Source organism: Ctenopharyngodon idella, chromosome 6 (genome assembly GCF_019924925.1).
Source record: "Ctenopharyngodon idella isolate HZGC_01 chromosome 6, HZGC01, whole genome shotgun sequence".
NCBI classification, from domain to species: Eukaryota; Metazoa; Chordata; class Actinopteri; order Cypriniformes; family Xenocyprididae; genus Ctenopharyngodon; species Ctenopharyngodon idella.
In genome coordinates this window covers 12,588,299-12,612,500 of record NC_067225.1, presented here as the reverse complement: position 1 = coordinate 12,612,500, position 24,202 = coordinate 12,588,299, and the positions used below count along the sequence as shown (strand labels likewise).

The following is a 24,202-nucleotide window of genomic DNA, read 5'->3' as shown; positions in this document are numbered from 1 at the left end:
AGCTCTTTAAACACTGTAGACGAGTTAACTTTACGCAGTCATGTGCGTGTGGTAATTGCAGTCGGCGTGTTTCTGATCTTGCTGACTGCATTCGCTCATTTTTAGCAGCATGAGCGGTAAAAGCAGTTGCCATAGAAACTTGTGTTCTCCGCCGTTAATCTCTCGTGTTGACCTCACACACAAAGTTCGGCTCACGCCACATCAGGTGATGTGCAGCATCAGCGTTCACATCCGACCATCATTAAAGTGAGGGTTTCATCACGTTTGGTGATTTGACATTATTAAGATGAGTGAATCATGTAGAGTGAAACATTTTAATTGAACGCATGCATCTGTGTGAAGTGTGCTATCATTTTCTGTCTGGGCTTTTACAGTGTTTTACCGTGCTCTGCAATTTCCCAGAGACTCTTTCCCAACACAATCTTCTGACGGCACGTGACTTCAAGAACAACAGCTCAACACACTATATTTAACTCAAGCGGCTCGCTCGCCCGTCTCTCTCCCCATACACATGGCTGCCTCAATTAAAAGAGGGGTTGCTATGGAAACCCCAAAAGCCTTGGCTGAGCGTCCGTCGCACATTATCAAGAGAATTTTGGTCTCGCAAACACACACACACACACGCATAGAGGAGTCTCTGCTTGAGGGATTTTCTAATTCCAAACATTAATCTGCACTAATGTTTCCTTGACTCATTACATCCACAGAGACACACACACACACACACACACACACACACACACACACAAAACAAATGATCATCCAACATCAGTTACAGACGTGATGACATTGATTTCTTTTTGGACTGACTAGAGATGAGGATCTCCTGCCCAGGCAGATTGTCCTCCTCCGGTGGTTTTCCTCAGAGAAGCTGGTCCTGGTCTTCTCCTCGGCCAGCGGCTCCAGCTCCAGATGCCCGTTAGGAGTGAGAGAGGGCAGCTTCGGATCTGGAGGAAAGAAACGGCAGTCAGCTAAACACACACTGTGGATGTACTAATGTCCCTGTTGAGGTTCCTGCCCTTTATAGCCACAGAAACTGGAGGAATTTTAGTACATAGAAAGTGCTGAAAATCCCACAGGATTAACCAATAATGTTTAACAGCTGAAGAACAACATCACTGGCCGAGTAGATGCATGTGTGATGTTTCCTGGAAAAAAACACTAAACTGCGGATCAGACTGGCTTTACATCATTTCCAGCACAGTGTGCACAGGTTTATGAGTCCAAATCACCATTGCATACATAATTCATCAAGACCGTCTAAATATCTTAATGTCTGAACCGTCTTAATGTCTAAAGCCACACAAAATCCAATGTTTATCGGTGTTTCATGGACTTCATCTACACAAAAGTACAACCTTTTGAACAGATTCCTTGCAATCTAATTAAACATTGCATTGCGCTGAACTAAATATATACTGTAAAAATGATTTTTTGAAGTTGTAAATAAAAGATTACTGGAGTGTTTTACATACTATTCCAGTCTTTCTACTACCTCAATTTTTATGTTTAATTCAATGTGTTACTTGCTGTTCTTTGTAATTATTTGTGAAATTGACTAGCAATTTTGGAGGTAAAATAGTTTCATAGTAAATCCTTTTTTTTTTCTTCGGTGTAGCTGTTTGTTTTAATATTGAGATTGATCATACCGGAGAACGTGAGCGAGTCTTTATGCTGTTGGCTTCCATTAGAGGAAGATCTCTCATCATCATCAGAGTACGAGCGACTGGCATCACCCTGAAACACAGACAGATTTCAGACCTTCATTATGAAGTTTTTATAACCCAGAGTCCCAAAGCCAGTCTATAGCTGGTTATGAAGCACCTAATGATCAACTGTTGAAAAACTTGGTAACATTAATGCGTTAATGCATTAATTAAAATGAACTAACATTGAGCAATATATTCTTACAGCACTTATTAACCTTAATTTTAGTTAGCTGTATATTCTTACCTGAAACCATTCTGATTCAACACTGTTCAGAATCAATGTGCAGTTCAAGGAATCAAACTGAATCAGAGAGTCTAATCATTCGAGCACTAAACGGGTTGAAATGACTCACCTCAGCCTGAAAGCCCTCCACCAGAATGGCCACCAGCAGGTTGAACAGCACGTAGTTCCCGAACGTCATCAGAGCCACAAAATACAGAGCAGCCAGAGGAGATGTGGAGGCCATGCCGTTATACAGGACCACATTCCAGTCCTCCTGGGTCAGGATCTACACACACACACACACACACACACACACACACATGTGAGGAGAGATTTGTGTGTATGTCTGTGTGTGTGTGTGACATCTCTCTCTCTACCTGAAACACAGTGACGATCGCCCAGAGCAAAGAGTCAAAGTTCTTCCTGTCTGGGACTGTGTCTCCAGCATCGGTCTTCAGACTGAACTTACAGCCGAAAATATGCATCCCCAGAATACTGCAGACACACACACACAGAGAGAGAGAGAGAGAGAGAGAGATTAAAGAAATCCTTCAAGTAACAGTAAATATATCTTGATTTAAGAATGTTCAGATATTTGTACTGGAAAACAAGACAAAAACACTGAGGAAGAACAACATTTTCAAACCTCTTCACTCCCGTTTACATGCAATTTTTTTCTTTATTCTGATTATTCGCTAAGAATTGTAGTTATTTTTATTTGCATTATTCACATATGCACAGCACAAACGATAAACTCACAGCAACCCAGCTGGACCGCTCTACCTAACCCGAGTCCTCTAACAATCCAATAACTGTGAACCTTTTCCACACTCCACTCTCAAAAAAACTGAAAAACAAGAAATAAAACCCCAACTCCAAACCAGAATTTGATCCCGGACGAGCCCCCAATTTATGTTACAACCCGGCTCAAGGTCACAACACAAAGAGGACTCTTCACAAAATGGGTTCCAATAAAGAAAATATAAGTTTATTTAAAGTTAAACAAATAATATCCAGGGTCAAAATATTAAAGAATAATAAAAAAAGAACAATACATCAACAAATCAAACAGTTGGAAAAGGGGTTTGTGAAGTTGTGGAAACAAAATGGGAACACAAAACCTCAAGAACCCATTCTTCAAACAAGGACACAAAACAAAAATGAGAGAGAGTGAACCAAAATCCATGAGCCTCTTAAATAGAGTGTCACAAGTGCGGCCCATAATCAGCACAGGAGTCCCGCCCATCAAGAAGGAGCCTCTGTCCCTGCAATCTCACAACAAAAGAGACAAAGGAAAAAGGGGCAGGACTGTAACAACCCCAAAACATGATGTCTTCTTTACTGCTATATTTATGAATCTGCGCATCAAAACGTCATCCGTGTTCGTCACAAACACATGCACCCTTCAGTCAAAGTGGAATTAAAGTCTTTAGATGCTTGTTTATTGTGATTGAAGTTGGCAAACCCACTAATTTTACTATGATTATGGTTGCTGATTATAAGCTTGATTGCATCAATTTGATCAAAGTATTGTGTTTAAATGAAGTAAAGTTTAAAATTGCTCAAATCTCATAATGAGGGTGCATGTAAGCTTGGTCAATGACGTCTCTTCAGTTGCATGTCTCAAAATGCCCTTGAAGAGGGAAACACACACACGCACACACACACACACACCTGAAGATGAAGATGAAGAGCATCAGCAGCATGCAGAATGTGGCCACATTGTCCATAGTCTTCATCAGAACCACCAGCTGTCTGCGCAGCGCCGGCATGAACCGAACCAGCTTCAAAACCCGCAGCAACCGGAACGTCCGGAGCACCGACAGACCGCCGTCAGACTGACCAACGATCTCACACACACTGCACACACACACACACAGAGAGAGAGAGAGAGAGAGAGAGAGAGAGAGAGAGAGAGAGAGATGGAAGTGATTGTGATGCTTGTGTTTTGGTTCAAGCACTTCTATTCTTCTGTACAAACATTACTAAAAACTGTATTATTTTATGCTTGTGGAATGGATGCAAACAAACATTGAAACCCCTCAACAATCCTTTAAATGTAGCGACAGCAGATGTTTCACTGTTCATTACCTGATGATAACGATGATTCCATCAAAGATGTTATACGGATTGCGCAGGTAATTAAAGCAGCCGAACGCTGTGATCTTGAGGATCATCTCCAGAGCAAACATACTGGTGAAGACGATGTTACAGATCTCCAGAACATTAGTGAGCTCATCTGGCTGGACACACACACACACACACACAAAGAGAGAGAGAGAGAGAGAGAGAATGAGAACATGAAACACACCATTATCTAAAGTAATGAAAAGAAACCATCAGAGAGATTCTCATCAACTGAAAGAACAGCAGCAATTCATCAGCCAAATCACCTGATATCAGCAGGTTTGTGTGAGAGTTAGTGCTGGTTCTGGGTTTGGCTTTAGCTAACATCATTACGTCGATATAAAAACCAGTGTGTGTGTGTGCATGTGTGTGTGTGTGTGTGTGACCTGCTCATGGTGCTCTATGCCCATGCTGATGGTGTTGATGAGGATGGCCACCATGATTCCTCTGTTGAAGTATTTACTCTCCACGATGCCCCACAGTTTGACCCTCATCTCCATCCACAGCTCTCGGCTCCACCCCCGGCATGCCCCCTTCTCCCTCTGACACCTGTCTGTCTCTTCTGCTGCATCCTCCTCTGTCTCCTGATTGGCTGCTGATGCGGCAGGTGCGGCTCCATCTGCGGTGCAGTGAGAGAAGAGCTCAGAGCTGCATGCATCCTTACAAACCATCCACTGATCCATCCATCATGTGACTGCTCAATCCCTGTCCCTCTCCTCCTCACCATGTTGTTGGAGGCTCTTTTCTCCTCCGTTGGCGTTTGTTTTCTCGTGCGTCTGCTCCGGTGGTTTGCAGCAGAGCGTTCTGAAGAACGCAGCGGTGTGTCGGCGCGCCTTGCGGAGGACGTGGCAGACGAGCTGGAAGATCTCCTCGTAGCAGTCGCCGGGTTCGGCCAGCGAGGCCAGTGTGCTGGAGGACAGACAGGCAGCTCGCTGCTCCTGCATCAGCTGATGCTCGCGCTGTTTGGTTTCCGAAAACTGAGTCGCTATGACGACCAAACACAGGTTTATCATGAAGAAAGAGCCCACCTGTGAAGGTACGCAAAGATTGAGAGAGAAAGATAGTGAAAACGCACACCTGTTTCACTGCAAACACACACCTGTCTCACTGCAAACACACACCTGTCTCATTGCAAACACACACCTGTCTCACTGCAATCACATACATCTCACTGCAAACACACACCTGTCTCACTGTAAACACACACCTGTCTAATTGCAAACACACATCTGTCTCATTGCAAACACACACCTGTTTCACTACAATCACACACCTGTCTCACTGCAAACACACACCTGTCTCACTGCAAACACACACCTGTCTCATTGCAAACTCACACCTGTCTCACTGCAAACTCACACCTGTCTCACTGCAGTCACATACATCTCACTGCAAACACACACCTGTCTCACTGTAAACACACACCTGTCTCACTGCAAACACACACCTGTCTCACTGTAAACACACACCTGTCTCATTGCAAACACACACCTGTCTCACTGCAAACACACACCTGTCTCACTGTAAACACACACCTGTCTCACTCCAAACACACACCTGTCTCACTGCAAACACACACATGTCTCATTGCAAACACACACCTGTCTCACTGCAAACACACACCTGTCTCACTGCAAACACACACCTGTCTCACTGTAAACACACACCTGTCTCACTCCAAACACACACCTGTCTCACTGCAAACACACACATGTCTCATTGCAAACACACACCTGTCTCACTGCAAACACACACCTGTCTCACTCCAAACACACACCTGTCTCACTGCAAACACACACCTGTCTCACTGCAAACACACACCTGTCTCACTGTAAACACACACCTGTCTCACTCCAAACACACACCTGTCTCACTGCAAACACACACATGTCTCATTGCAAACACACACCTGTCTCACTGCAAACACACACCTGTCTCACTGCAAACACACACCTGTCTCACTGCAGACACATACCTGTCTCACTGCAAACACACACCTGTCTCACTGCAGACACACACCTGTCTCACTGCAAACACACACCTGTCTCACTGCAGACACACACCTGTCTCACTGCAAACACACACCTGTCTCACTGCAAACATACACCTGTCTCATTGCAAACACACACCTGTCTCACTGCAGACACATACCTGTCTCACTGCAAACACACACCTGTCTCACTGCAGACACACACCTGTCTCACTGCAAACACACACCTGTCTCACTGCAAACACACACTCAACAGAACAGGTAGAAACCTCTGCCGGGTTATTAATGGATGCTTACATTACGCTGAAGAAATTCTATAAACTAAATTTATGCATCTATTGATAATAAAAGCATTCACAAACAGGTGAACTGACTCAGACAGTAGGTTAAGAATATCAGACAGGCAATATCAGCAAAATGAATCTTCAGCACGTCAAATAAAACACTGTATATTGCTCTTTTAGAACAGACTCATAAATCTGTGTGAGACTGTGTGTGTGTGTGTGTGTGTGTGTGTGTGTGTGTGTGTGTGTGTGTGTGTGTGTGTGTGTGTGTGTGCGTGCGTGTGTGTGTGTGTGTACTTACTATAATCAGCAGAATAAAATAGATGAAGTTGTAGAATGAGTGAGCATCCATGACGTAATACATGATTTCCACCCAGCCCTCCAGAGTAATAACCTAAACACACCATCATTAGCAGAAAAAAACTTCACATTTCTCTTCCAATAAGTTCAAATTAAGCACAAAGAACATCAATCACATCACATGAGCCAGAAAGCTCTGCAGTGGAAACGAGTCTCTCAACAGATACCTGAAAAATAACGATCCAGGCGTATCCGATGTTGTCAAAGTTGATGGCTCCTTTGTGCGGGTTTCTGTGTCCAGTGTGACAGCGGGTGTAGTACCGGTTCCAGTTCACGCAGAGCCCGGGTACGAAGACGCTGGCGTTGAGGAAGGGCTCGGTCACGAGGCCCAGAGCCTGATGGTGCAGGAGATCATCCACGTCCAGACAGCACTGATGTCCCGCCACACGCCGCGCCGGCACGTCACCGCACGACATGATCCCATTATCCTGCGGCAGAGAGCAGATGAAGGGCCTCTCGTCGTCCTCATTGGGAGAGTAGTACGGAGCAGGAAGTGCCACACCTGTTGAGCTAAGAGAAAGAAGACACGGTCAAACACAGGATGTGTCCAAAACCTAGGACAGCATCTTAACCTAGGCCATCAAAAGTGGCTGATCTGATTCCTCTACATAGGGAGCATCATGTGAAGCGCACAGGTGACTCGACTCGACAGTTGATGCCTTTGATTTAGGAGACTAGAGATGCTCCCTACATAGGCTGCGCACTAGGTTTTGGATCAGAGCCACAGCCTTCATCACAATCGTGTTTACACTGATTTAAAGTATTTCTGTGGAATATAAAGAGAGAGAAACACACACAGATGGTTTAACAGAGCCGAGAGGGTCAAAGGATTTATTAGCGCTCCGTCTCTATGATCACAAAGGTGCCATTGAGATGCTTTTAATAAACTCGAGAGCACATCATGGCAAACACACAGATCAAACACTCAGAGCAAATGAAATGATATGTCAGAAGATTACAGAGGACAAACACCATCAAAGAGAAGCTGAATGTTCATTCATCTATCTGCTGTTAACCATCAGCATCTCCAGACAGAGACGCTCAAGAGCTGATGTCATAACATACAATAGAATATTAAAGTTTAATGCTGAAGACTGGAGTAATGATGCTGAAAATTCAGCTTTGATCACAGGAATAAATTACACTTTACTATATATTCACATAGAAAACAGATGATTTACACTGGAATAATTTTTCACTGTTTTACTGTATTTTTGATCAAATAAATGCAGCTTCGGTGAGCAGAAGAGACTCTTTCAGAAACTCTTGCAGACGCCCAACTTTTGAACACTAGTGTATTTATCAGATCTTCTCCAAAAGCACTGATCAGGTTGTGTTTGTGATCTCTGGTGGAACCGGAGGACAGTCAGTGGTTATTAAAGCTGCTGTTCTTTAGCGTTTTGGGTTCAGTGGGCTCTGTTAAAGACCGATGGGACAGAGATGTGTTAAAAATAGAGCAGAAGTAAGACAGGAGATTGGAGATCTCCTGCAGGGAGAGCTGGGATTGAGAACACAATCCTACTGTGAGATGGAGAGAGTTCTTGTCTATGATGTCTCAAACAAGACGCACAATAGAGCTGAATAAACATTAATATTAATGTTGAGATGTAACGGAAGTAACAACATACTGTGACGTACAATCAAGTGAAACAGTATATTAAAAAACAGGAAAAAGTTAGGGCGAAGACTTGGTTCGTTCCATCAGTTGTTGATTGGAAAATGAGATGTGGGCGTGGCACTCAAAAATAGAAGCGGGTCTGAATGCAAGTGTGCAGTCAATCGTAAGCAAGGGGTGGAGTTTTATTAAAGGGGTGGTTGATTATGATTTCATTTTTTTTACTTTAGTTAGTGTGTAATGTTGCTGTTTGATCATAAACAACATCTGCAAAGTTACAACGCTCAAAGTTCAATGCAAAGAGAGATATTTTCTTTTGCAGAAATCACTTTTTAAAAGGTTAGTAGGGACTACAACGAGGTTCTTGTTAGTTAGTGACATCAGTAACCCTAAAATACCCTAAAACCCCGCCCCCAAGAACACACAACAAAGGGGGCGGGGCCATGTTGGGCTGCTTTAGAGAAGAGGAAGAGTTGTAGTAGAGTGTTGTTGACATGCCGTCATTTTACGCCGGACTGCTTCACAAACGAGGGTCAATTCAACACAAAAGATTAACATGACGGCACATGCTAGTGAATGAGTTGAATCAACTCCACAGCAACTACATAAATTTATCCACTAACCATTCAGAAACGTCTAAAAGTTGTAACTTCTTCCTGAGTCTCTCCATCAGTGTCGACTCCGGTTTGAACAATGTAAGGCTGAACACCGTTACTGACAATCCTCATTTTGGCTGCGTGAGATTCTCCAGCTTTGTTGTTGATGAGCTGTTAAAGCTCCGCCCTCTTCTGGAAAGGGGGCGGGAGCAGCAGCTTATTTGCATTTAAAGGGACACACACAAAAACGGTGTGTTTTTGCTCAAACCCAAATAGGGGCAAATTTGACAAGCTATAATAAATGATCTGTGGGGTATTTTGAGCTGAAACTTCACAAACACATTCTGGGGACACCAGAGACTGATATTACATCTTGTGAAAGGAGCATTATAGGTCCCCTTTAATACATTATAAAAATGTATTACTAGATGTTGATATTAACTTGAACTAACAATGTACAATACTTTTACAGCATATATTTATCTTAGTTAATGTTAAAGTCTCCATGAAATCAAAATGGACAATTTTTGCTTTTATGGAATATTGCAGTGTTTATTCTAAATGATTTATCGGTGCACATCATTATTGTTTTAAATTCATGTTCCTGGTAATCTTGAATCAGAATATCTTCTCCTCCCTCTTGCAGCATCTCTTCTCTTCTCTGATGACGAGGGCAGAGCAACATTTGTTCTTGTTCCTGAAGCTTTTCACTCGGCTATACGTCACTATAGGGAAGAAAAGATGAGCGCAACTTCCCTTTCACGACGACTTTAACTAATAACTGTTCTTACTGGATTCTGATTCAGGTGTGTGTCGTTTACGACACGTGAGACTAATTTTACAGTGAGACGAAAGCGTTTTTCTGGTGAATCTGTGTACACTGCTTTCCTAAAGGACTGAAACACACACCCTCCATTATCACAGTCGCCATGTGTGACATAACAAGGTTAAAGCCGTAATTCTCCCAGCAGCCCCTGCTGTGCGCCATCACTCATCACACAGAGAAACATTAGAGGAACGAGGGAGAGAGAGAGAGAGAGAGAGAGAGAGAGAGAGAGAGAGAGAGAGAGAGAGAGTCCGGCTCACATTTCACCCCGGAGTCAGAAGAAAGAAATATGAAAGTATTTTTTATGTTTGTTTTTTAAAATGTATTTTTAAGACCATTAAAGTCAAGTCAGTCAGTTTTATTTGTATGGCGTTTTGCAGAAAGCAGCACTGTCTTTTAAAGCAGATTTACAGAAAATCAGGATGTGAATGTTTATAATATCTCAATATGCCTTATTGTTGCATTTAGCAGATTAAAGCTGAGCGATAATATAGTTTACCTTTTTGTAAAATCGGCATGAAATGAAAATTGACAAATGCAAGATTTTTTAAATCTTAAAGGTTAAAACAATATAACTGCACAAATGAATCATTTACAATAAAATCAATAACATGCATTTAGAAGAAAAGATAGCCCTATTTATTTTGGAAATGCATGCTGTTGATTTTATTGTGAATGATTCATTTGTTCACCTCAGGTTTTAATCAAAATGTCATAACTGGATCCTCCAGTGAAACGACTAATGGTGACATATGATTTACTTCTCTGATCATTTATTCAGCATAAACCCCACCCCTTTATTATAATCTAAAGCAAGCCCCGCCTCCATCCAATCAACAGCTGATTGAACCACATCCCGCACTACATTTTTTTCTTTTCTGTAATCGATTACACTTGAACATACATCAAAATACAGAAGAAAGGATCTGTCACTACTTGTTACATTGAGATGTTAAGATTTTAAACCACTGTGTGAGTGAACTGAGATTCTAAACAGACATAAAATTGTATTTTGCATTATTTTCTGAATATATTTTTAAGCCAATGATCAATTGCTCCTTTCATATGTCACTGATTCTTGAGACACAGAAAGATGACAGTTAAACTCACATTTACTGCATACGGTACTGATTCTCAATCATTAATAATGATTTCTGTTCACTGAAGCAGCTCTGTGACGCCGTGTGCTTCAGTGAGGGATCCGCAGTGTGCTCTAATGAGGGATCATCACGACAGTCTTCAGCCCCCGTGAGGCTCAATAAAGGCAGTGAGTTTACGCTGGTCAGGAGCAGCACGACCCTCAACGCTGGAGGTTCAAACCCCAGCAGAGCCTTCAAGTCATGTGAATGTGAACCAGAATAGAACTCACATTCCATCAGAAACCAACAAGAAAGAAGAACCAGAGCCCGATCAGGAGGATGAAAACCAGCTCTGCTATTTTAAAGGTTTCTAATGTTGCTTTGGAGTCTCCTACAACAGGTTCACATTCATCCAAGATCAAAAACACTTAAATTTTCTCATAATATCCACTGCAGCATTAGCTCTTTTCTCTCAGTGTCTGAAACGCTTTGATCAAGGATTCGGTCTCTCTAAACCCCGCCTTTCTGAGAGCTGCTCTGCTCTGATTGGTCAAATGGCCCAGTCTGCTGTGATTGGTCGGATACCAAACGCTCATTAGCATAACCGAATTTCACCTCTTCCTCAGCTACAACTACAGTGTTTGAGGGCAGGGGCAAAGAGATGCTGTTCAGCCAATGAAGACCATAGACTGGCATTATGCAAATTAGTTACAAACCTACATAGGTCCAGCAGGAAGTGAGACGACTCATTTCAGGCAGTTCAGAATTACTTCTTTCTTTTGGGAGACAAAAACTACATTTATCTGCACTTTGCAGACCTTTTACATTCACAAACGTCTCTATTACACACTGCATGAAAGGTCACATCTGAAAGAGCATAATAGGAGCACTTTCGTTACAGTCAGTGGTGTTCAGACTCACAGGGTGAAGTTCTCCTCCGGGTAGCAGCGGTTGCGCAGAAGCCCCGCCCACAGCTGCACGCCGATGATGCCGAAGATGAAGAAGACGAAGAAGCAGAGCAGCAGCACGTTCCCCAACATCGGCAGTGTGTCCAACAGCAGATTCACCAGGATCCTCATGCCTGACACACACACACACACACACACACACACACACACACAACATCACATCACAAATCCCAAAGACCTTAACTTGATTTAATGAGTTACAACTTGAGCAAGAGCAGAAGAGCTGCGTTTGGGGACAAACTTTCCGGAGTAGAGCTTTCTGACATGTGAAGATGTAAGAATCTATGAAGGTATTTCTGACTGCCGTTCATCCTCTGATCTGCAGGAGGAGTTTGGAGGTGTAGTCGTGTGTTTCCAGTGCTGTGAGGTGAAGTTAACGCATGTAAATAACTCACTTTACTGAGAGTTCGGAGAAGCTGAGAGAGCCTCAGCTGTGCTTTAATCAGTGGGACCGTAGAAACTATCACAGGAACAGTGTTATTTCAGTTTCAGATTCAAGATACTTTGAATTATTTCTTATTTTTCTATATTTTTAGTTTTCTTGTTAATTTCAGTTGAAGTTTTAGTAATTTTGTTATGTGTTTTTTTTCTTCTGGAAAATGATAACAAATATCACTGATTACACTGCAAAATTAAGTTGTTCCTCAGTGTTTCTGTCTTGTTTTCAGCACAAATATCTAAACATTCTTACATCAAGATACATTTACTGGAGAAGAGAAATGACTGGAGATGTCTTGTTTTCTAATAAATAAAAATAAAAATGAACTGAAGAAAAATGAAGAGAAATAATGAAATGAAATAATGAAGTGAAATAATGAAAAATAAATAAAATAAAAAATAATATAATTAAAATTAAATTAAATTAAATTAAATTAAATTAAATTTTAAATTAAATTAAATTAAATAATAAAATAAATAATATTAAAAGTTTAAGCTAAAAAAACAACAACAAAAAATATCTACCAAGTGTAAAAAATAAACTTGTTTTTCCTTTCTGTTTATTTCAAACATGACTCAAGCAATAGAAGTATTATTTTAGATAAGTCTACATAGTTTAATATAGTTGTATATCTTAGTTTTAGTTATTTTTGAACTAAATGAAAATGAGAAATGAGAAAATGCTACCTTGGAAACTAAAGATGCTGTAATAAAATATTTTTATATATTTTATTGTATTTCAGTTAAGGTTTATTTTAAGTAAATACATTTTCATGGTCATAACTGTAATAACCCTGTGCATGACATTTGACCCAGAATCCAGATAACAAAAATGAATTCCAAGAACATTTTGTATGAAAACATTATTTCTGAATGTTCTCTGGATGTTTATAATGTCCAGTTTTTTAAATGTTTTAAAAACGTTTATTCCTGGTTATGTGAACATTAAGGGAACATTCCATTGTATCATTCTTCAAACATTATACGAATGTTACTTTTGAATGTTCTCTGAACGTTCTGAAACAAGTAGTAACATTTAAAAAACGTTCCTTGAATGTTGTATAAATAATGTTTTTGCGCTAACGTTTTAAGAACATTATTAAAGACCAGATAACTCTGAATGAACGTTCTATTAATGTTACTGGAAGAAACGTTTGTTCATAACGTTGAAAGAACCTTGCCAGAACGTTCCCTGTTTGCTGTGAAGTGAGTTGAACCTGACAAAATCTCTCCAAACCTTCCTCATTTATAAAACAGTACAAATAATTTTAAAATAGTTAAAATGCAGAAAGTTATGTCAGGGCTAGGTGAGAGTTTTTATAACTATCTGTATATAAAATCAATAGACATCTATGGAAGGTCTAATCCTCATAATGGAAGTGTGTTTCATGTCCTCCTGTTAAATCCTCATCAGCTAATGTTTTCTCAGGAGGGTTTGATCTGTTTCATCATCTGATCAGAGGCTGCTCTGTATGATTCAGCACTGATGAATCACTCATGTTTGATTCAGGACTCACTGGGGACTCTGTTGATGGCTTTGAGCGGCCGCAGGACTCTCACCGTCCGGATGGCCGTCAGGTTGATGTTCTGCAGGTCCAGAGAATACTCCACCACCCTAAACACACAAACACACACATTAAAAACACACATTTCAAGCATCTAACACAGCACAGATGGTGTTTTATACATTGATTCTTCGGCGGCGTTTGTTCGTGAGCGTCTGAATCTCCAGCAGAAGCTCCTCAAACACACACAGCTGGTGTGATGATCTCTGGCATCTGATCTGAGCTCAACATATTCACATACAGTACATGAAAACACAGAGCTGGCGTTCGTTAAAGATCTCCATCTGTCCCGCTTGCACACACTGATTCACAGACTGATCGGAGAGTCTATATACTGTAGACTCACAAATAAAACACTTGCGTTCAGTGTAACAGAAGACACTTCGAACACATAAACGGATCACATGCACACCTTCAATGCAAATACATCAATGCATCCCAGTGACCACAGAACAACAGAGCAAAACACACACAGACCGACCGTGTGCTGCTCATCTGTAGGTTTAAATGAGAGACTTTAAAATCATGACTCAGTCTAGATGAAATTCTGTTCATAACTTTGGGGTCAGTAAGATTTTTTAATGTTTCTGAAATAAGTCTCTTCTGCTCACTAAGACTGCATTTATTTGATTCAAAAACTGAAATATTATTCCAGTGTAAATCAGCTGTTTTCTATGTGAATATATAGTAAAGTGTAATTTATTCCTGTGATCAAAGCTGAATTTTCAGCATCATTACTCCAGTCTTCAGTGTCACATGATCCTTCAGAAATCATTCTAATATGATGATTTGATGATCAACAAACATTCCTTAATGTTGCTGATTCAGATTTCTGTGGAAACTGTCATACATTTTATTCTTCAGGATTCTTTGATGAATAGAAAGTTCAAAAGAACAGAATTGTGTAACATTATAAATGTCTTTACTGTCACTTTTGATCAATTTAATGCATCCTTGATGAATAAAAGTATGAATTATTAATACTTTTGAACAGTAGTGTATATGTTTTATATAAGCTTGTTTTCGCCACTAAATAAAAAAATAAAATAGGTAATTGTGACTTTATATCTCACAACTCTGAGAAAAAAGTCAGAATTGTGAGATAAAAAGTCGCAATTACCTTTTTTTTATTTTTGTTTCATGGCGGAAACAAGCTTCCAAAGAGGAACCAGACTGATACTGTGTTGCTTCTTAATCATATTTTGGTGACAAATTTGTACCCAGAATCCAGCTAACAAAGATAAGTCGTTTTGTATGAAAGTTATGAAAACATTATTTCTGAATGTTCAGGACGTTCTTTTTTTAAAAACATTTTAAAAACATTTTTTCTTGGTTATGTGAGCGTTAAGGGAACATTCCATTGTATCATTCTTCAAACATTATGGGAATGTTACTTTTGAATGTTCTCTGAACGTTCTGAAACAAGCAGTAACATTTAAAAAATGTTAGACAAAAGTTCAACTAAAACGTTTTAAAAGAAAAACGTTCCATGAATGTTGTATAAATAATGTTTTTGCACGAACGTTTTGAGAACATTATTAAAGACCAGATAACACTGAACAAACGTTCTATTAACGTTACTGGAAGAACGTTTGTTCATAACTTTGAGAGAACCTTGACAGAACGTTCTATGTTTGCTGTAAAGCTAAAAGCTAAAAATGACAAAATCTCCAAAAAACTTCCTCATTTATAAAAACAGTATAAAAATAAAGTAAATAAACTTCCATAAAAACAAGCTTCCATAGTTTTATAGGATACCACAAAAAATAAATAAATAAAATAAACATTATTCTACAAAAAAGAACTTTTTTGATTTAAATAAACTAAACTTAGTTTACTGTGTTTATCTAATAGATTTGATCCAATGTATTTGAATGGACCAAATTAAAATTATCTCAACTTTTGGCAGCAAGTAAAACTAAAACATATCCATGCAAAAAAGAAACAAAAAATATATATACATATATATATATATATATATATCATGAATGATGAATCACTCCTGAGCTGAACTGAGAAGCTTTGAGTTGTGAAGCTTCATCAGCTCAGGAGTCAAACTCACACATCTGGACATGAGAACATGAGAAACTCACCCGGCCATCACGATGAAGAAGTCCAGTCTGTTCCAGGTGTCGCCCATATAACAGCGCCGGCCGAAGATCCCCAGAGCCACCATCTTCACCACCATCTCCAGCGCAAAGAAGATGTAGATGAAGGCGTCAAAGGCCTGATGAGGTTAAACAACATATTTATATGACTGTACAGACACTATCAGATGAGAACTAAAACTTGAACTGAACAATGACTCTATTCTCTTCTGATTCACAGCTGATTGACACTGCAACACTGACGCAGTTATTGAACTGAACTGAATCAACTGATTCAAAGTGAAGAACGACATTGTCTTCTGTACATGAACTTTGCAACATCTAAACTGAACTGAATCAACTGAACTGAATCACTGTTGTGTTTTTAGAGCTGCTTATAGCTGGAATTCTCATTTTGATGAATTTTGCATCATTGATTCTGTTATTTTCCTGTTTATTACTATTAAAAATCTGTATTGTATAAAGCGCTGTAGAAATAAATCTGACTGGAGAATCATCTGTGTAATTAAATCAAGTGACATCAGCAGTTTAATGATCAGCTAATTAACCTGAAGCTCTGATGACGAGTCTCCAGATGACGAATCATCTGAGTGTGTGTGTGTTTGAATATAAGACCTGAAGTGTGTGTTTAACAGGCTGAAATCTCAGGAGATGAGCGATTAGACACGGACCAAACGCTCATTAACAGGCTGGAGTCTGAATGCAGAATCGGTTCCTCAGACTGACCTGCAGGATCTGACAGCGATCAGAGGAGCAGTCGATGTTCTCGCAGGGCTGGTACATTCCCAGCGTCACACAGTTCAGCAGGATCACCATCATACTGACCCGCTCGAACCACGTACACGAGTTAAGGAGCTACACGACTACTGTTCAACATCACAGCGCAGACGGACAGAAGACATCTCAGTGAAGCTTCAGTGAAACATAATGAACCAACAGAGAGAGAGAGAGTGTTGTTGTTTCTTGAGCAGCAAATCATCATATCAGAATGATTTCTGAAGGATCATGTGACACTGAAGACTGGAGTAATGATGCTGAAAATTCAGCTTTGATCACAGGAATAAATTACACTTTACTATATATTCACATAGAAAACAGCTGATTTACACTGGAATAATATTTCACTGTTTTACTGTATTTTTGATCATATAAATGCAGCTTTGGTGAGCAGAAGAGACTCTTTTACAAACATTAAAAAATCTTACAGACCCCAAACATTTGACTAATTTTGACTAAATTAATTAGTGAAGCTCAACAGCGTCGGTTCATATGCTGTAAAAGAGCAGCGTGATCATTCAGCTGAACGTCTCCTTTACCGTTTCACAGAAGAATGAACATCACACAGGTTTGGAACCACGTGAGGGTGAGTAAATGACAGAATCATCATGTTTAGCTGATCTGAACAATATTATGATCAAATGTTGAAACAGATGTCAGTGAATGTAACTAGTAAAGGCACAGGTGGGCAGTGCAGCTCCTCTGTTGCTATAGTAACACACACTCACCTCAATCATCGGCCGCAGGTCAAACACACCAACAAACTCAATTACTCATTTCTGAAGAATGAGATTCTTGATTCTTTTACTGCAAGACATTATATGTAAATGATAGATAGATAGATTGTATTGCGAATTTTCAGAAATTTTGTTTAACTATGTAAATGAGGTGGTATTTAATTTAATATGCACTGATTTTCATACATTTCCAGAGCAAAAATCGGAACATTCAAAATTCTTGTTTGATTTTTGTTGAAATACTGATGTTTTTTTTTTGTTTGTTTGTTTTTGGATTGGCTTTTTATCAGTCCATAAATCAGAAAATACTGTCAACCGACAGAAAAAAAACAACAAAAAAAAACATTTTAATCATGTTTTTAAGAGTAAAATATTCTATCATCAGGCGAATGTCTAGAGAAAAACTGTAAAAAAAAAAAAAAAAAAAAAAACAATTATAATAACAATGATAAATTAAATAAATAAATAAAATTAAGTAAAAAATAAATAAATTAGATTTAAATAAATAAATAAACAAAATTATTAATATATTAAATAAATTAAATTTAAAATATATAAATAAAAAATAATAATACATTTAACAGTAAGACTACAGTGAGTACAAAAATGTATAATAAAGTAACTTAATAGATACTAATTTTAGATATTTAATACACATTTTTCAGTCTACACACTCTAAAAACTGCTGGGTTAAAAACAACCCAAGTTGGGTTGAAAATGGACAAACCCAGAGATTGGGTTGTTTTAACCCAGTGGTTGGGTTAAATGTTTGCCCAACCTGCTTGGTAGTTTTATTTAACTCAACTATTGTTTAAAAATGACTATATGGCTGACTTAAAATGAACCCAAAATAGGTTGAAATTAAAAAAATCAGACACATAATTACTAGAGGCAACAATAATAATCAAAAGGTGAACATTTATTAATAAGCAATTTAATACATGTTTATTGTTTAATTATTATTGTAATGAAGGGTCGGCAGAGTGGGGATCCATTTGCAGCTTTTATTAGAACAATCACCAAAGTAGACAGGGGCAAGGGCAAAGACATAAACAGGGACAGGCAATGGTCGAGGCAGGCGGCAGACAAACGGTGTCAAGTCACAGGCAGAGATCAGGGCAGGCGGCAAAGAATCACAGAGAATAAACAATCCAACGGTAACAGAGAAACAGTCCACAAGAAAACGCTCAGTAATGATCACCAGGGCAAATCAAGACTTCACGGTGTGTATGTGTGTGTGTGTGGCTTAAATAGTGTGAGTGTGATGAGGTGCAGGTGTGTGCGCAATCAGTCCCAGGAATGAGGGCCTATGGGAAACGTAGTCCGAATGGGAAACAGTCAGTATTCAGGTGATGGCTCCCTCCGGTGGTGCGGAGGAGGAGGCGAGGGAGCCACATTCGTGACAATTATTCATTAAACTTGTTAATAAATGTTAATTTATTAAACATTAATAAATGTCTATTTCCAACCTATTTTGGGTTCATTTTAAGCAAGAAATACAGTAATTTTTAAACAATATTTGAGTTAAATAAAACTACCCAGCAGGTTGGACAAACATTTAACCCAACCACTGAGTTAAAACAACCCAGTCACTGGGTTTGTCCATTTTCAACCCAACTTGGGTTGTTTTTAACCCAGCGTTTTTTAGAGTGCAAATTAGGCAAATATAAAAGATATATGAATTTTAAATGTTATAATGGGAAACTCACACGAGGATGATCATATTTGCAGTGTCTAACAGATTGAAGAGCCCTGCTATAGAGGACAATCTCCATCTGAGAGATCACACTGTTCCTCAGTCTCACACGCTCACTTAAACTAATGCTGACGGTAAACAGTTAAAGCTCCCATCAGCTTCACAGACACAGGCTCATTATAGTGAACGCTGAGGTGTGAGGACACACACACACACACACACACACACACACACACACACACACACACCTCTCCAGGAAGGCACATTAAACAGACTCTCATCATGACCGTATGAAACATTCAGCAGTGTTTCTGTCCCATCATGAGTGCTGAGGGTGAATCCAGCGTCAGGTGTCATTAAACACTGATCTGTGGTCAGTTCACTAGCCTGTTTGTGAAACGGATCTGCGTCCGCAGGGTGTATTTATGCAGGTCCAACAGAACCGCTTGCAACAGAGTATGAATCACCACAGTAATGAAGGCCTTTCCTGAGACGGAGTGTGAGAGGAAGATGGCAGCATTTGAGCCGGAGACACTGCAGTTAGACAGGAGGACATACAGTATATCACATACTGGTGTATAATGCTGGAAATGTGTAAGCTAAACTATAACTGCAGATCTGTGATGAGGACATCTTGAACATTTATTCAGTACCTACACTCTTAGAAGAAAAGCCTTTATTCAGAACCTTTTAAGGGTTCCATCATGAGATTGTTTAATGGATTTAGTTTTAAATCATTAATTTTGACTTAAAAGATTAGTTCACTTCAGGATTAAAATTTCCTGATAATTTACTCACCCCCATGTCATCCAAGATGTTCATGTCTTTCTTTCTTCAGTCAAAAAGAAATGAAGGTTTTTGAGGAAAACATTCCAGGATTTTTCTCCATATAGTGGACTTCACTGGGGTTCAACGGGTTGAAGGTCCAAATGTCAGTTTCAGTGCAGCTTCAAAGAGCTCTACATGATCCCAGACGAGGAATAAGAGTCTTATCTAGAGAAACCATCGGCCATTTTCTAAAAAAAAATATAAACATTTATATACTTTTTACCACAAATCCTCATCTTGCACTGCTGAAGTCCACTATATGGAGAAAAATCCTGGAATGTTTTCCTCAAAAACCTTCATTTCTTTTCAAGAAAAAACATTACTGGTGTTCATCTTAAAACAAAACAATGGCAATGACATACTTTGAGATATATCAGTGCAAGCTGCTTTCAGTTAAAACAGCTCAAACATGCATTTTAGTCTAGGACCAGCTTAAGCCTGGTCTGTGAAACCGGGGGTTACTGTTTCCACGGCGACACTTTCTGATCTCCACAGCAACAGCAGAGTTTTTAAATCAAGTTAATTGAGAATCCAGAAGTTGATGGCAGCAGAACATCAGCAGACAAAACAAAACAAACTCGTGTGATGCTGGAAACATTCAGCGTTCACTTCGCTTATATCTCACCAAACCAAAGTATAGATCACATATTGCACACATGACAGCAACAATGAGAGCTACGAGATAGGGGCAGCTGTGATGTGTCACGTTAAATGAAAGAAAAACATTTCTGGAGTAACGAGGAGACTGATGCTTCACAAGCACTCAAGGAAACATAAATGAACGTACAAATGAGTCTCATTCACTCCTGTGTAACTGTCAGAGATACAAATGAGAATAATGCGTTTATTAAAAAAGATAAAGTTGGTCATTCAACCAACTAAAGAGGACCGAAAATGCTTTGAGAAAAGGTGCAGTACTCTAGAGGAATAAACTTGAACTTTATCAGTAGTTATTACTGTCTGATGAATGCTGAAACATTATGAGTTTATTAAAATACTATGTCAAATTACTAACAGTGAACAGCAGGGAACTCGCACTGTGTCCTAGGACACTAATGGGGAATGCCTCTGGCATGCCGGTGTCTGAAGCACGTGTCAAAACACAACAATGACATTGGCCAGCGACAGCCCATGACGTCACTACCAGTGCGATCAGAGTATAAATAGGCCACTTGTAGTACACGTCATTCTCTTTCTTGTCTTCAGGATCTGTTTATTTTTGTATATGTAGACATGGCGATCACTCAGTCAAGCGTTTCAGGAAGTACGTGCCTCCATATCAGAGACGACACGAGGACACACAAACTGTGTGTTATGTGTTTGGGTAAGCACCATGTGCGTTCAGCTCTCCAGGGAATGCATGCATTGTGAGACACACTTTGTGATGCATTCGCGAGACTGACTGAAAGAGACAAGTACCTGACAGGAAGCGGTTTTCACCCTAGTTGCGAACCCTTCCTAGTTGTAGGCACCTTTGTGAGTTTTGGAGTCTGGAGAGCCCATATTTCCTCAGGTTTGACTGAGGAGCAAGTCAGGTCTTGAAGCAGGGTCTTCCAGTCCCTGGGATGAGCTCTTTCGATCTCAAGAACTCAAAAGGAGGTGGGTCCTTCACCCCATTTTACGAACCCTTCTTTGTCATAAGGCACCTTCGGGAGTGTCTGGGCTTTTGAGATCCTATGAAGACATTTGTTTCTGAGTGGTCGCAGCTAGCACTTAGCTGGCTCTCCTTAATGGCAATGTTTTTGTGGTTGAGTATAAGTTCTGGAGTCTCAGTTGAGCATTTATAATGGCGCGGCTAGCATTTTTGCCTTATACTTTCCTGTGGTCTGCCGACCAAGGGCTCCAACAGGAAGTGGTATGTTCAACTTGGGCGAACCCCTCCTGTTGAATTGCACCTCTGAAGTGCTGGAGCCTAGAATCATATTACAGCTTTTACAATTGTTGTAGTTAGCCTTAGCTGGTAGCTCCTATTGATCATTTAGGATGAGCATAGAGTAGAACCTTCCTGGTTATAGGCAAGGTCTTCCGCTCCCTGTAATGAGCTTGCTCTGACTTCAGCATCATTCCACGTTAGACAGTGACATCGAGTGGTATGTTTCTCTGTGAGCCTCCTTGATGGAACTGTCTTCAAAGTGGAGCATTGTTAGGCCTCCTCTCGCTCTAGAGAGTCATCCTGCTGAGGCCTTCGCTGCGCAGAGCTCCGCTTGAATAGCAGTATTGAGTTGTCAGGCTCTTTTATGAGCCTCCTTGGTAAGCAGTCCTTAGTGTAACGCGTTGTTAGGCTTCCTCTCGCTTTAGAGAGTCATCTTGCTGAGACCTCCATTCCTAGAGCTCAGTTAGGGTGGCTACACCGGGTCTCATGGCTCTCTATGAGCCTCCTTGGCAGAACCACACTTAGGGAAGCGTTGTGAGGTTTCCTCTCGATTTAGAGAGTCTTCATGCTGAGACCTCAAGGGTTGGTTCTCTTTGAGCCTCTTTGGTGAGATGGTCTTTTATCGTAGAGCATATCCAGGCTTTCTCTCACTATAGAGGTTCATTATGCTGAAGCATCCTCTCTGAGAGCTCAGTGGAGGCAGTGGACTGGGTTGTAGGCTCTTTTTGAGCCTCCCTCGTTAACTGCCTTCAAGGTTGAACATTGCAAGGTCTCCGCTCGCTTTAGAGAGTTGTCCAGCTGAGGCCTCCACCTCCAGAGCTTTCCCTGGATTGCAGTATTGAGTTGTCAGGCTCTTTTATGAGCCTCCTTGGTAAGCAGTCCTTGGTGTAGAACACAGTTAGGCCTTCTCTCACTTTAGAGAGTCGTCTTGCTGAGACCTCCATTCCTAGAGCTCAGTTAGGGTGGCTACACCAGGTTGTATGGCTCTCTATGAGCCTCCTTGGCGGAACCACACTTAGGGAAGCAATGTGAGGTTTCCTCTCGATTTAGAGTGTCTTCATGCTGAGACCTCCACTCCCCAGAGCTCCGCATAAGATAACCTGTCCAACTGGTATGGCTCTCTTTGAGCCTCCTTGGTGAGATGGTCTTTTAGCCTAGAGTGTAACTAAGCTTTCTCTTGCTATAGAGGGTCACTATGCTGAAACCTCCACTCTGAGAGCTCTGTAGAGGCAGTAGATTGGGTAGTAGGCTCTCTTTTGGAGCCTCCCTGGTTGACTGTCCTCAAGGTGGCGTTGTTAGGTTTCTTCTCGATTTAGAGAGTCTTCCTGCTGAAGCCTCCACCCCAAGGGTTCCGCTTGGATGGCAGTATCGGGTGTAAGGCTTCTCTTAGCCACCTGGTTAAGCAATCCTTAGCGTACAATGTAGCTAGGCCTCCTCTCGCTTCAGAGAGTCTTTCTGCTGAGGCCTCCGTTCTTAGAGCCCCCCTTGAGTGTTGCTATGTCTCCTTTCGTGAGACCTCTATTTAATAGGGCTGTGTCCCCTGCAGTGTCTGGCAGGATGTTTTATCCTTGACCATATTCCCTTGAAGGTATTATATACCAGGCTGCCCTTTGTAACCAGGGTTTCTGGCCATAGGGAATAGAGTGTATGACTACTGCTGGTGCATACAGCTAGGACAGGGGAACTTGGCTTTGGTTTAGTCCATTGATGTCATTGCCTTATGTCACAGCACTCATTCCTTCAGCATGGTGGAGTGGGCATTTGTTCACCATTAGCATCCTAGGATGCAGTGTGAGTTCCCATTCAAAAGGGAACGTCTAGGTTTACAAATGTAACCATGGTTCCCTGAGAATGGGAACGAGATACTGCATCCCGTTGCCATGCTTCAGGCTTGCCTGCCCACGTCTCCTTTAGACAAGAAGCGGATGATGTGTACTACAGGCAGCCTACTTGTTCTCTGGTCACACCGGTAGTGACGTCATGGGCTGTCGCCGGCCTCCTCTCGCTCTAGAGAGTCATCCTGCTGAGGCCTTCGCTCCGCAGAGCTCCGCTTGAAAAGCAGTATCTAGTTGTCAGGCTCTTTTATGAGCCTCTTTGGTAAGCAGTCCTTAGCGTACCACGTTGTTATGCTTCCTCTTGCTTTAGAGAGTCATCTTGCTAAGACCTCCATTCCATTCCTAGAGCTAAGTTAGGGTTGCTACACCAGGCCTCAGGGCTCTCTATGAGCCTCCTTGGCAGAACCACACTTAGGGAAATGTCATTGGCATGTTATGACACATGCTTCAGACACCGGAAGAAGGGGAACAAGACACTGCATCCTAGGCATTCCCCATTAGCGTCCTAGGATGCAGTGTCTCGTTCCCCTTCTCAGGGAACCATGGTTACATTTGTAACCCGAGATGT

General features: G+C 40.7%; 1 protein-coding gene across 1 annotated transcript in view; it reads right to left on the bottom strand.

Moving 5' to 3' along the window:
• The window catches only part of LOC127513821 (voltage-dependent T-type calcium channel subunit alpha-1I-like), an 81,992-nt gene that overhangs the window by 30,669 nt on the left and 27,121 nt on the right, over positions 1 to 24,202 (bottom strand). The window contains 14 exon segments of the mRNA XM_051895888.1: positions 811 to 947; positions 1,650 to 1,737; positions 2,063 to 2,218; positions 2,310 to 2,427; positions 3,607 to 3,792; positions 4,024 to 4,175; positions 4,446 to 4,678; positions 4,784 to 5,087; positions 6,635 to 6,727; positions 6,861 to 7,203; positions 11,731 to 11,890; positions 13,733 to 13,830; positions 15,874 to 16,007; positions 16,615 to 16,727. Of these exon segments, the coding sequence (XP_051751848.1) occupies positions 811 to 947; positions 1,650 to 1,737; positions 2,063 to 2,218; positions 2,310 to 2,427; positions 3,607 to 3,792; positions 4,024 to 4,175; positions 4,446 to 4,678; positions 4,784 to 5,087; positions 6,635 to 6,727; positions 6,861 to 7,203; positions 11,731 to 11,890; positions 13,733 to 13,830; positions 15,874 to 16,007; positions 16,615 to 16,727 (2,315 nt within the window).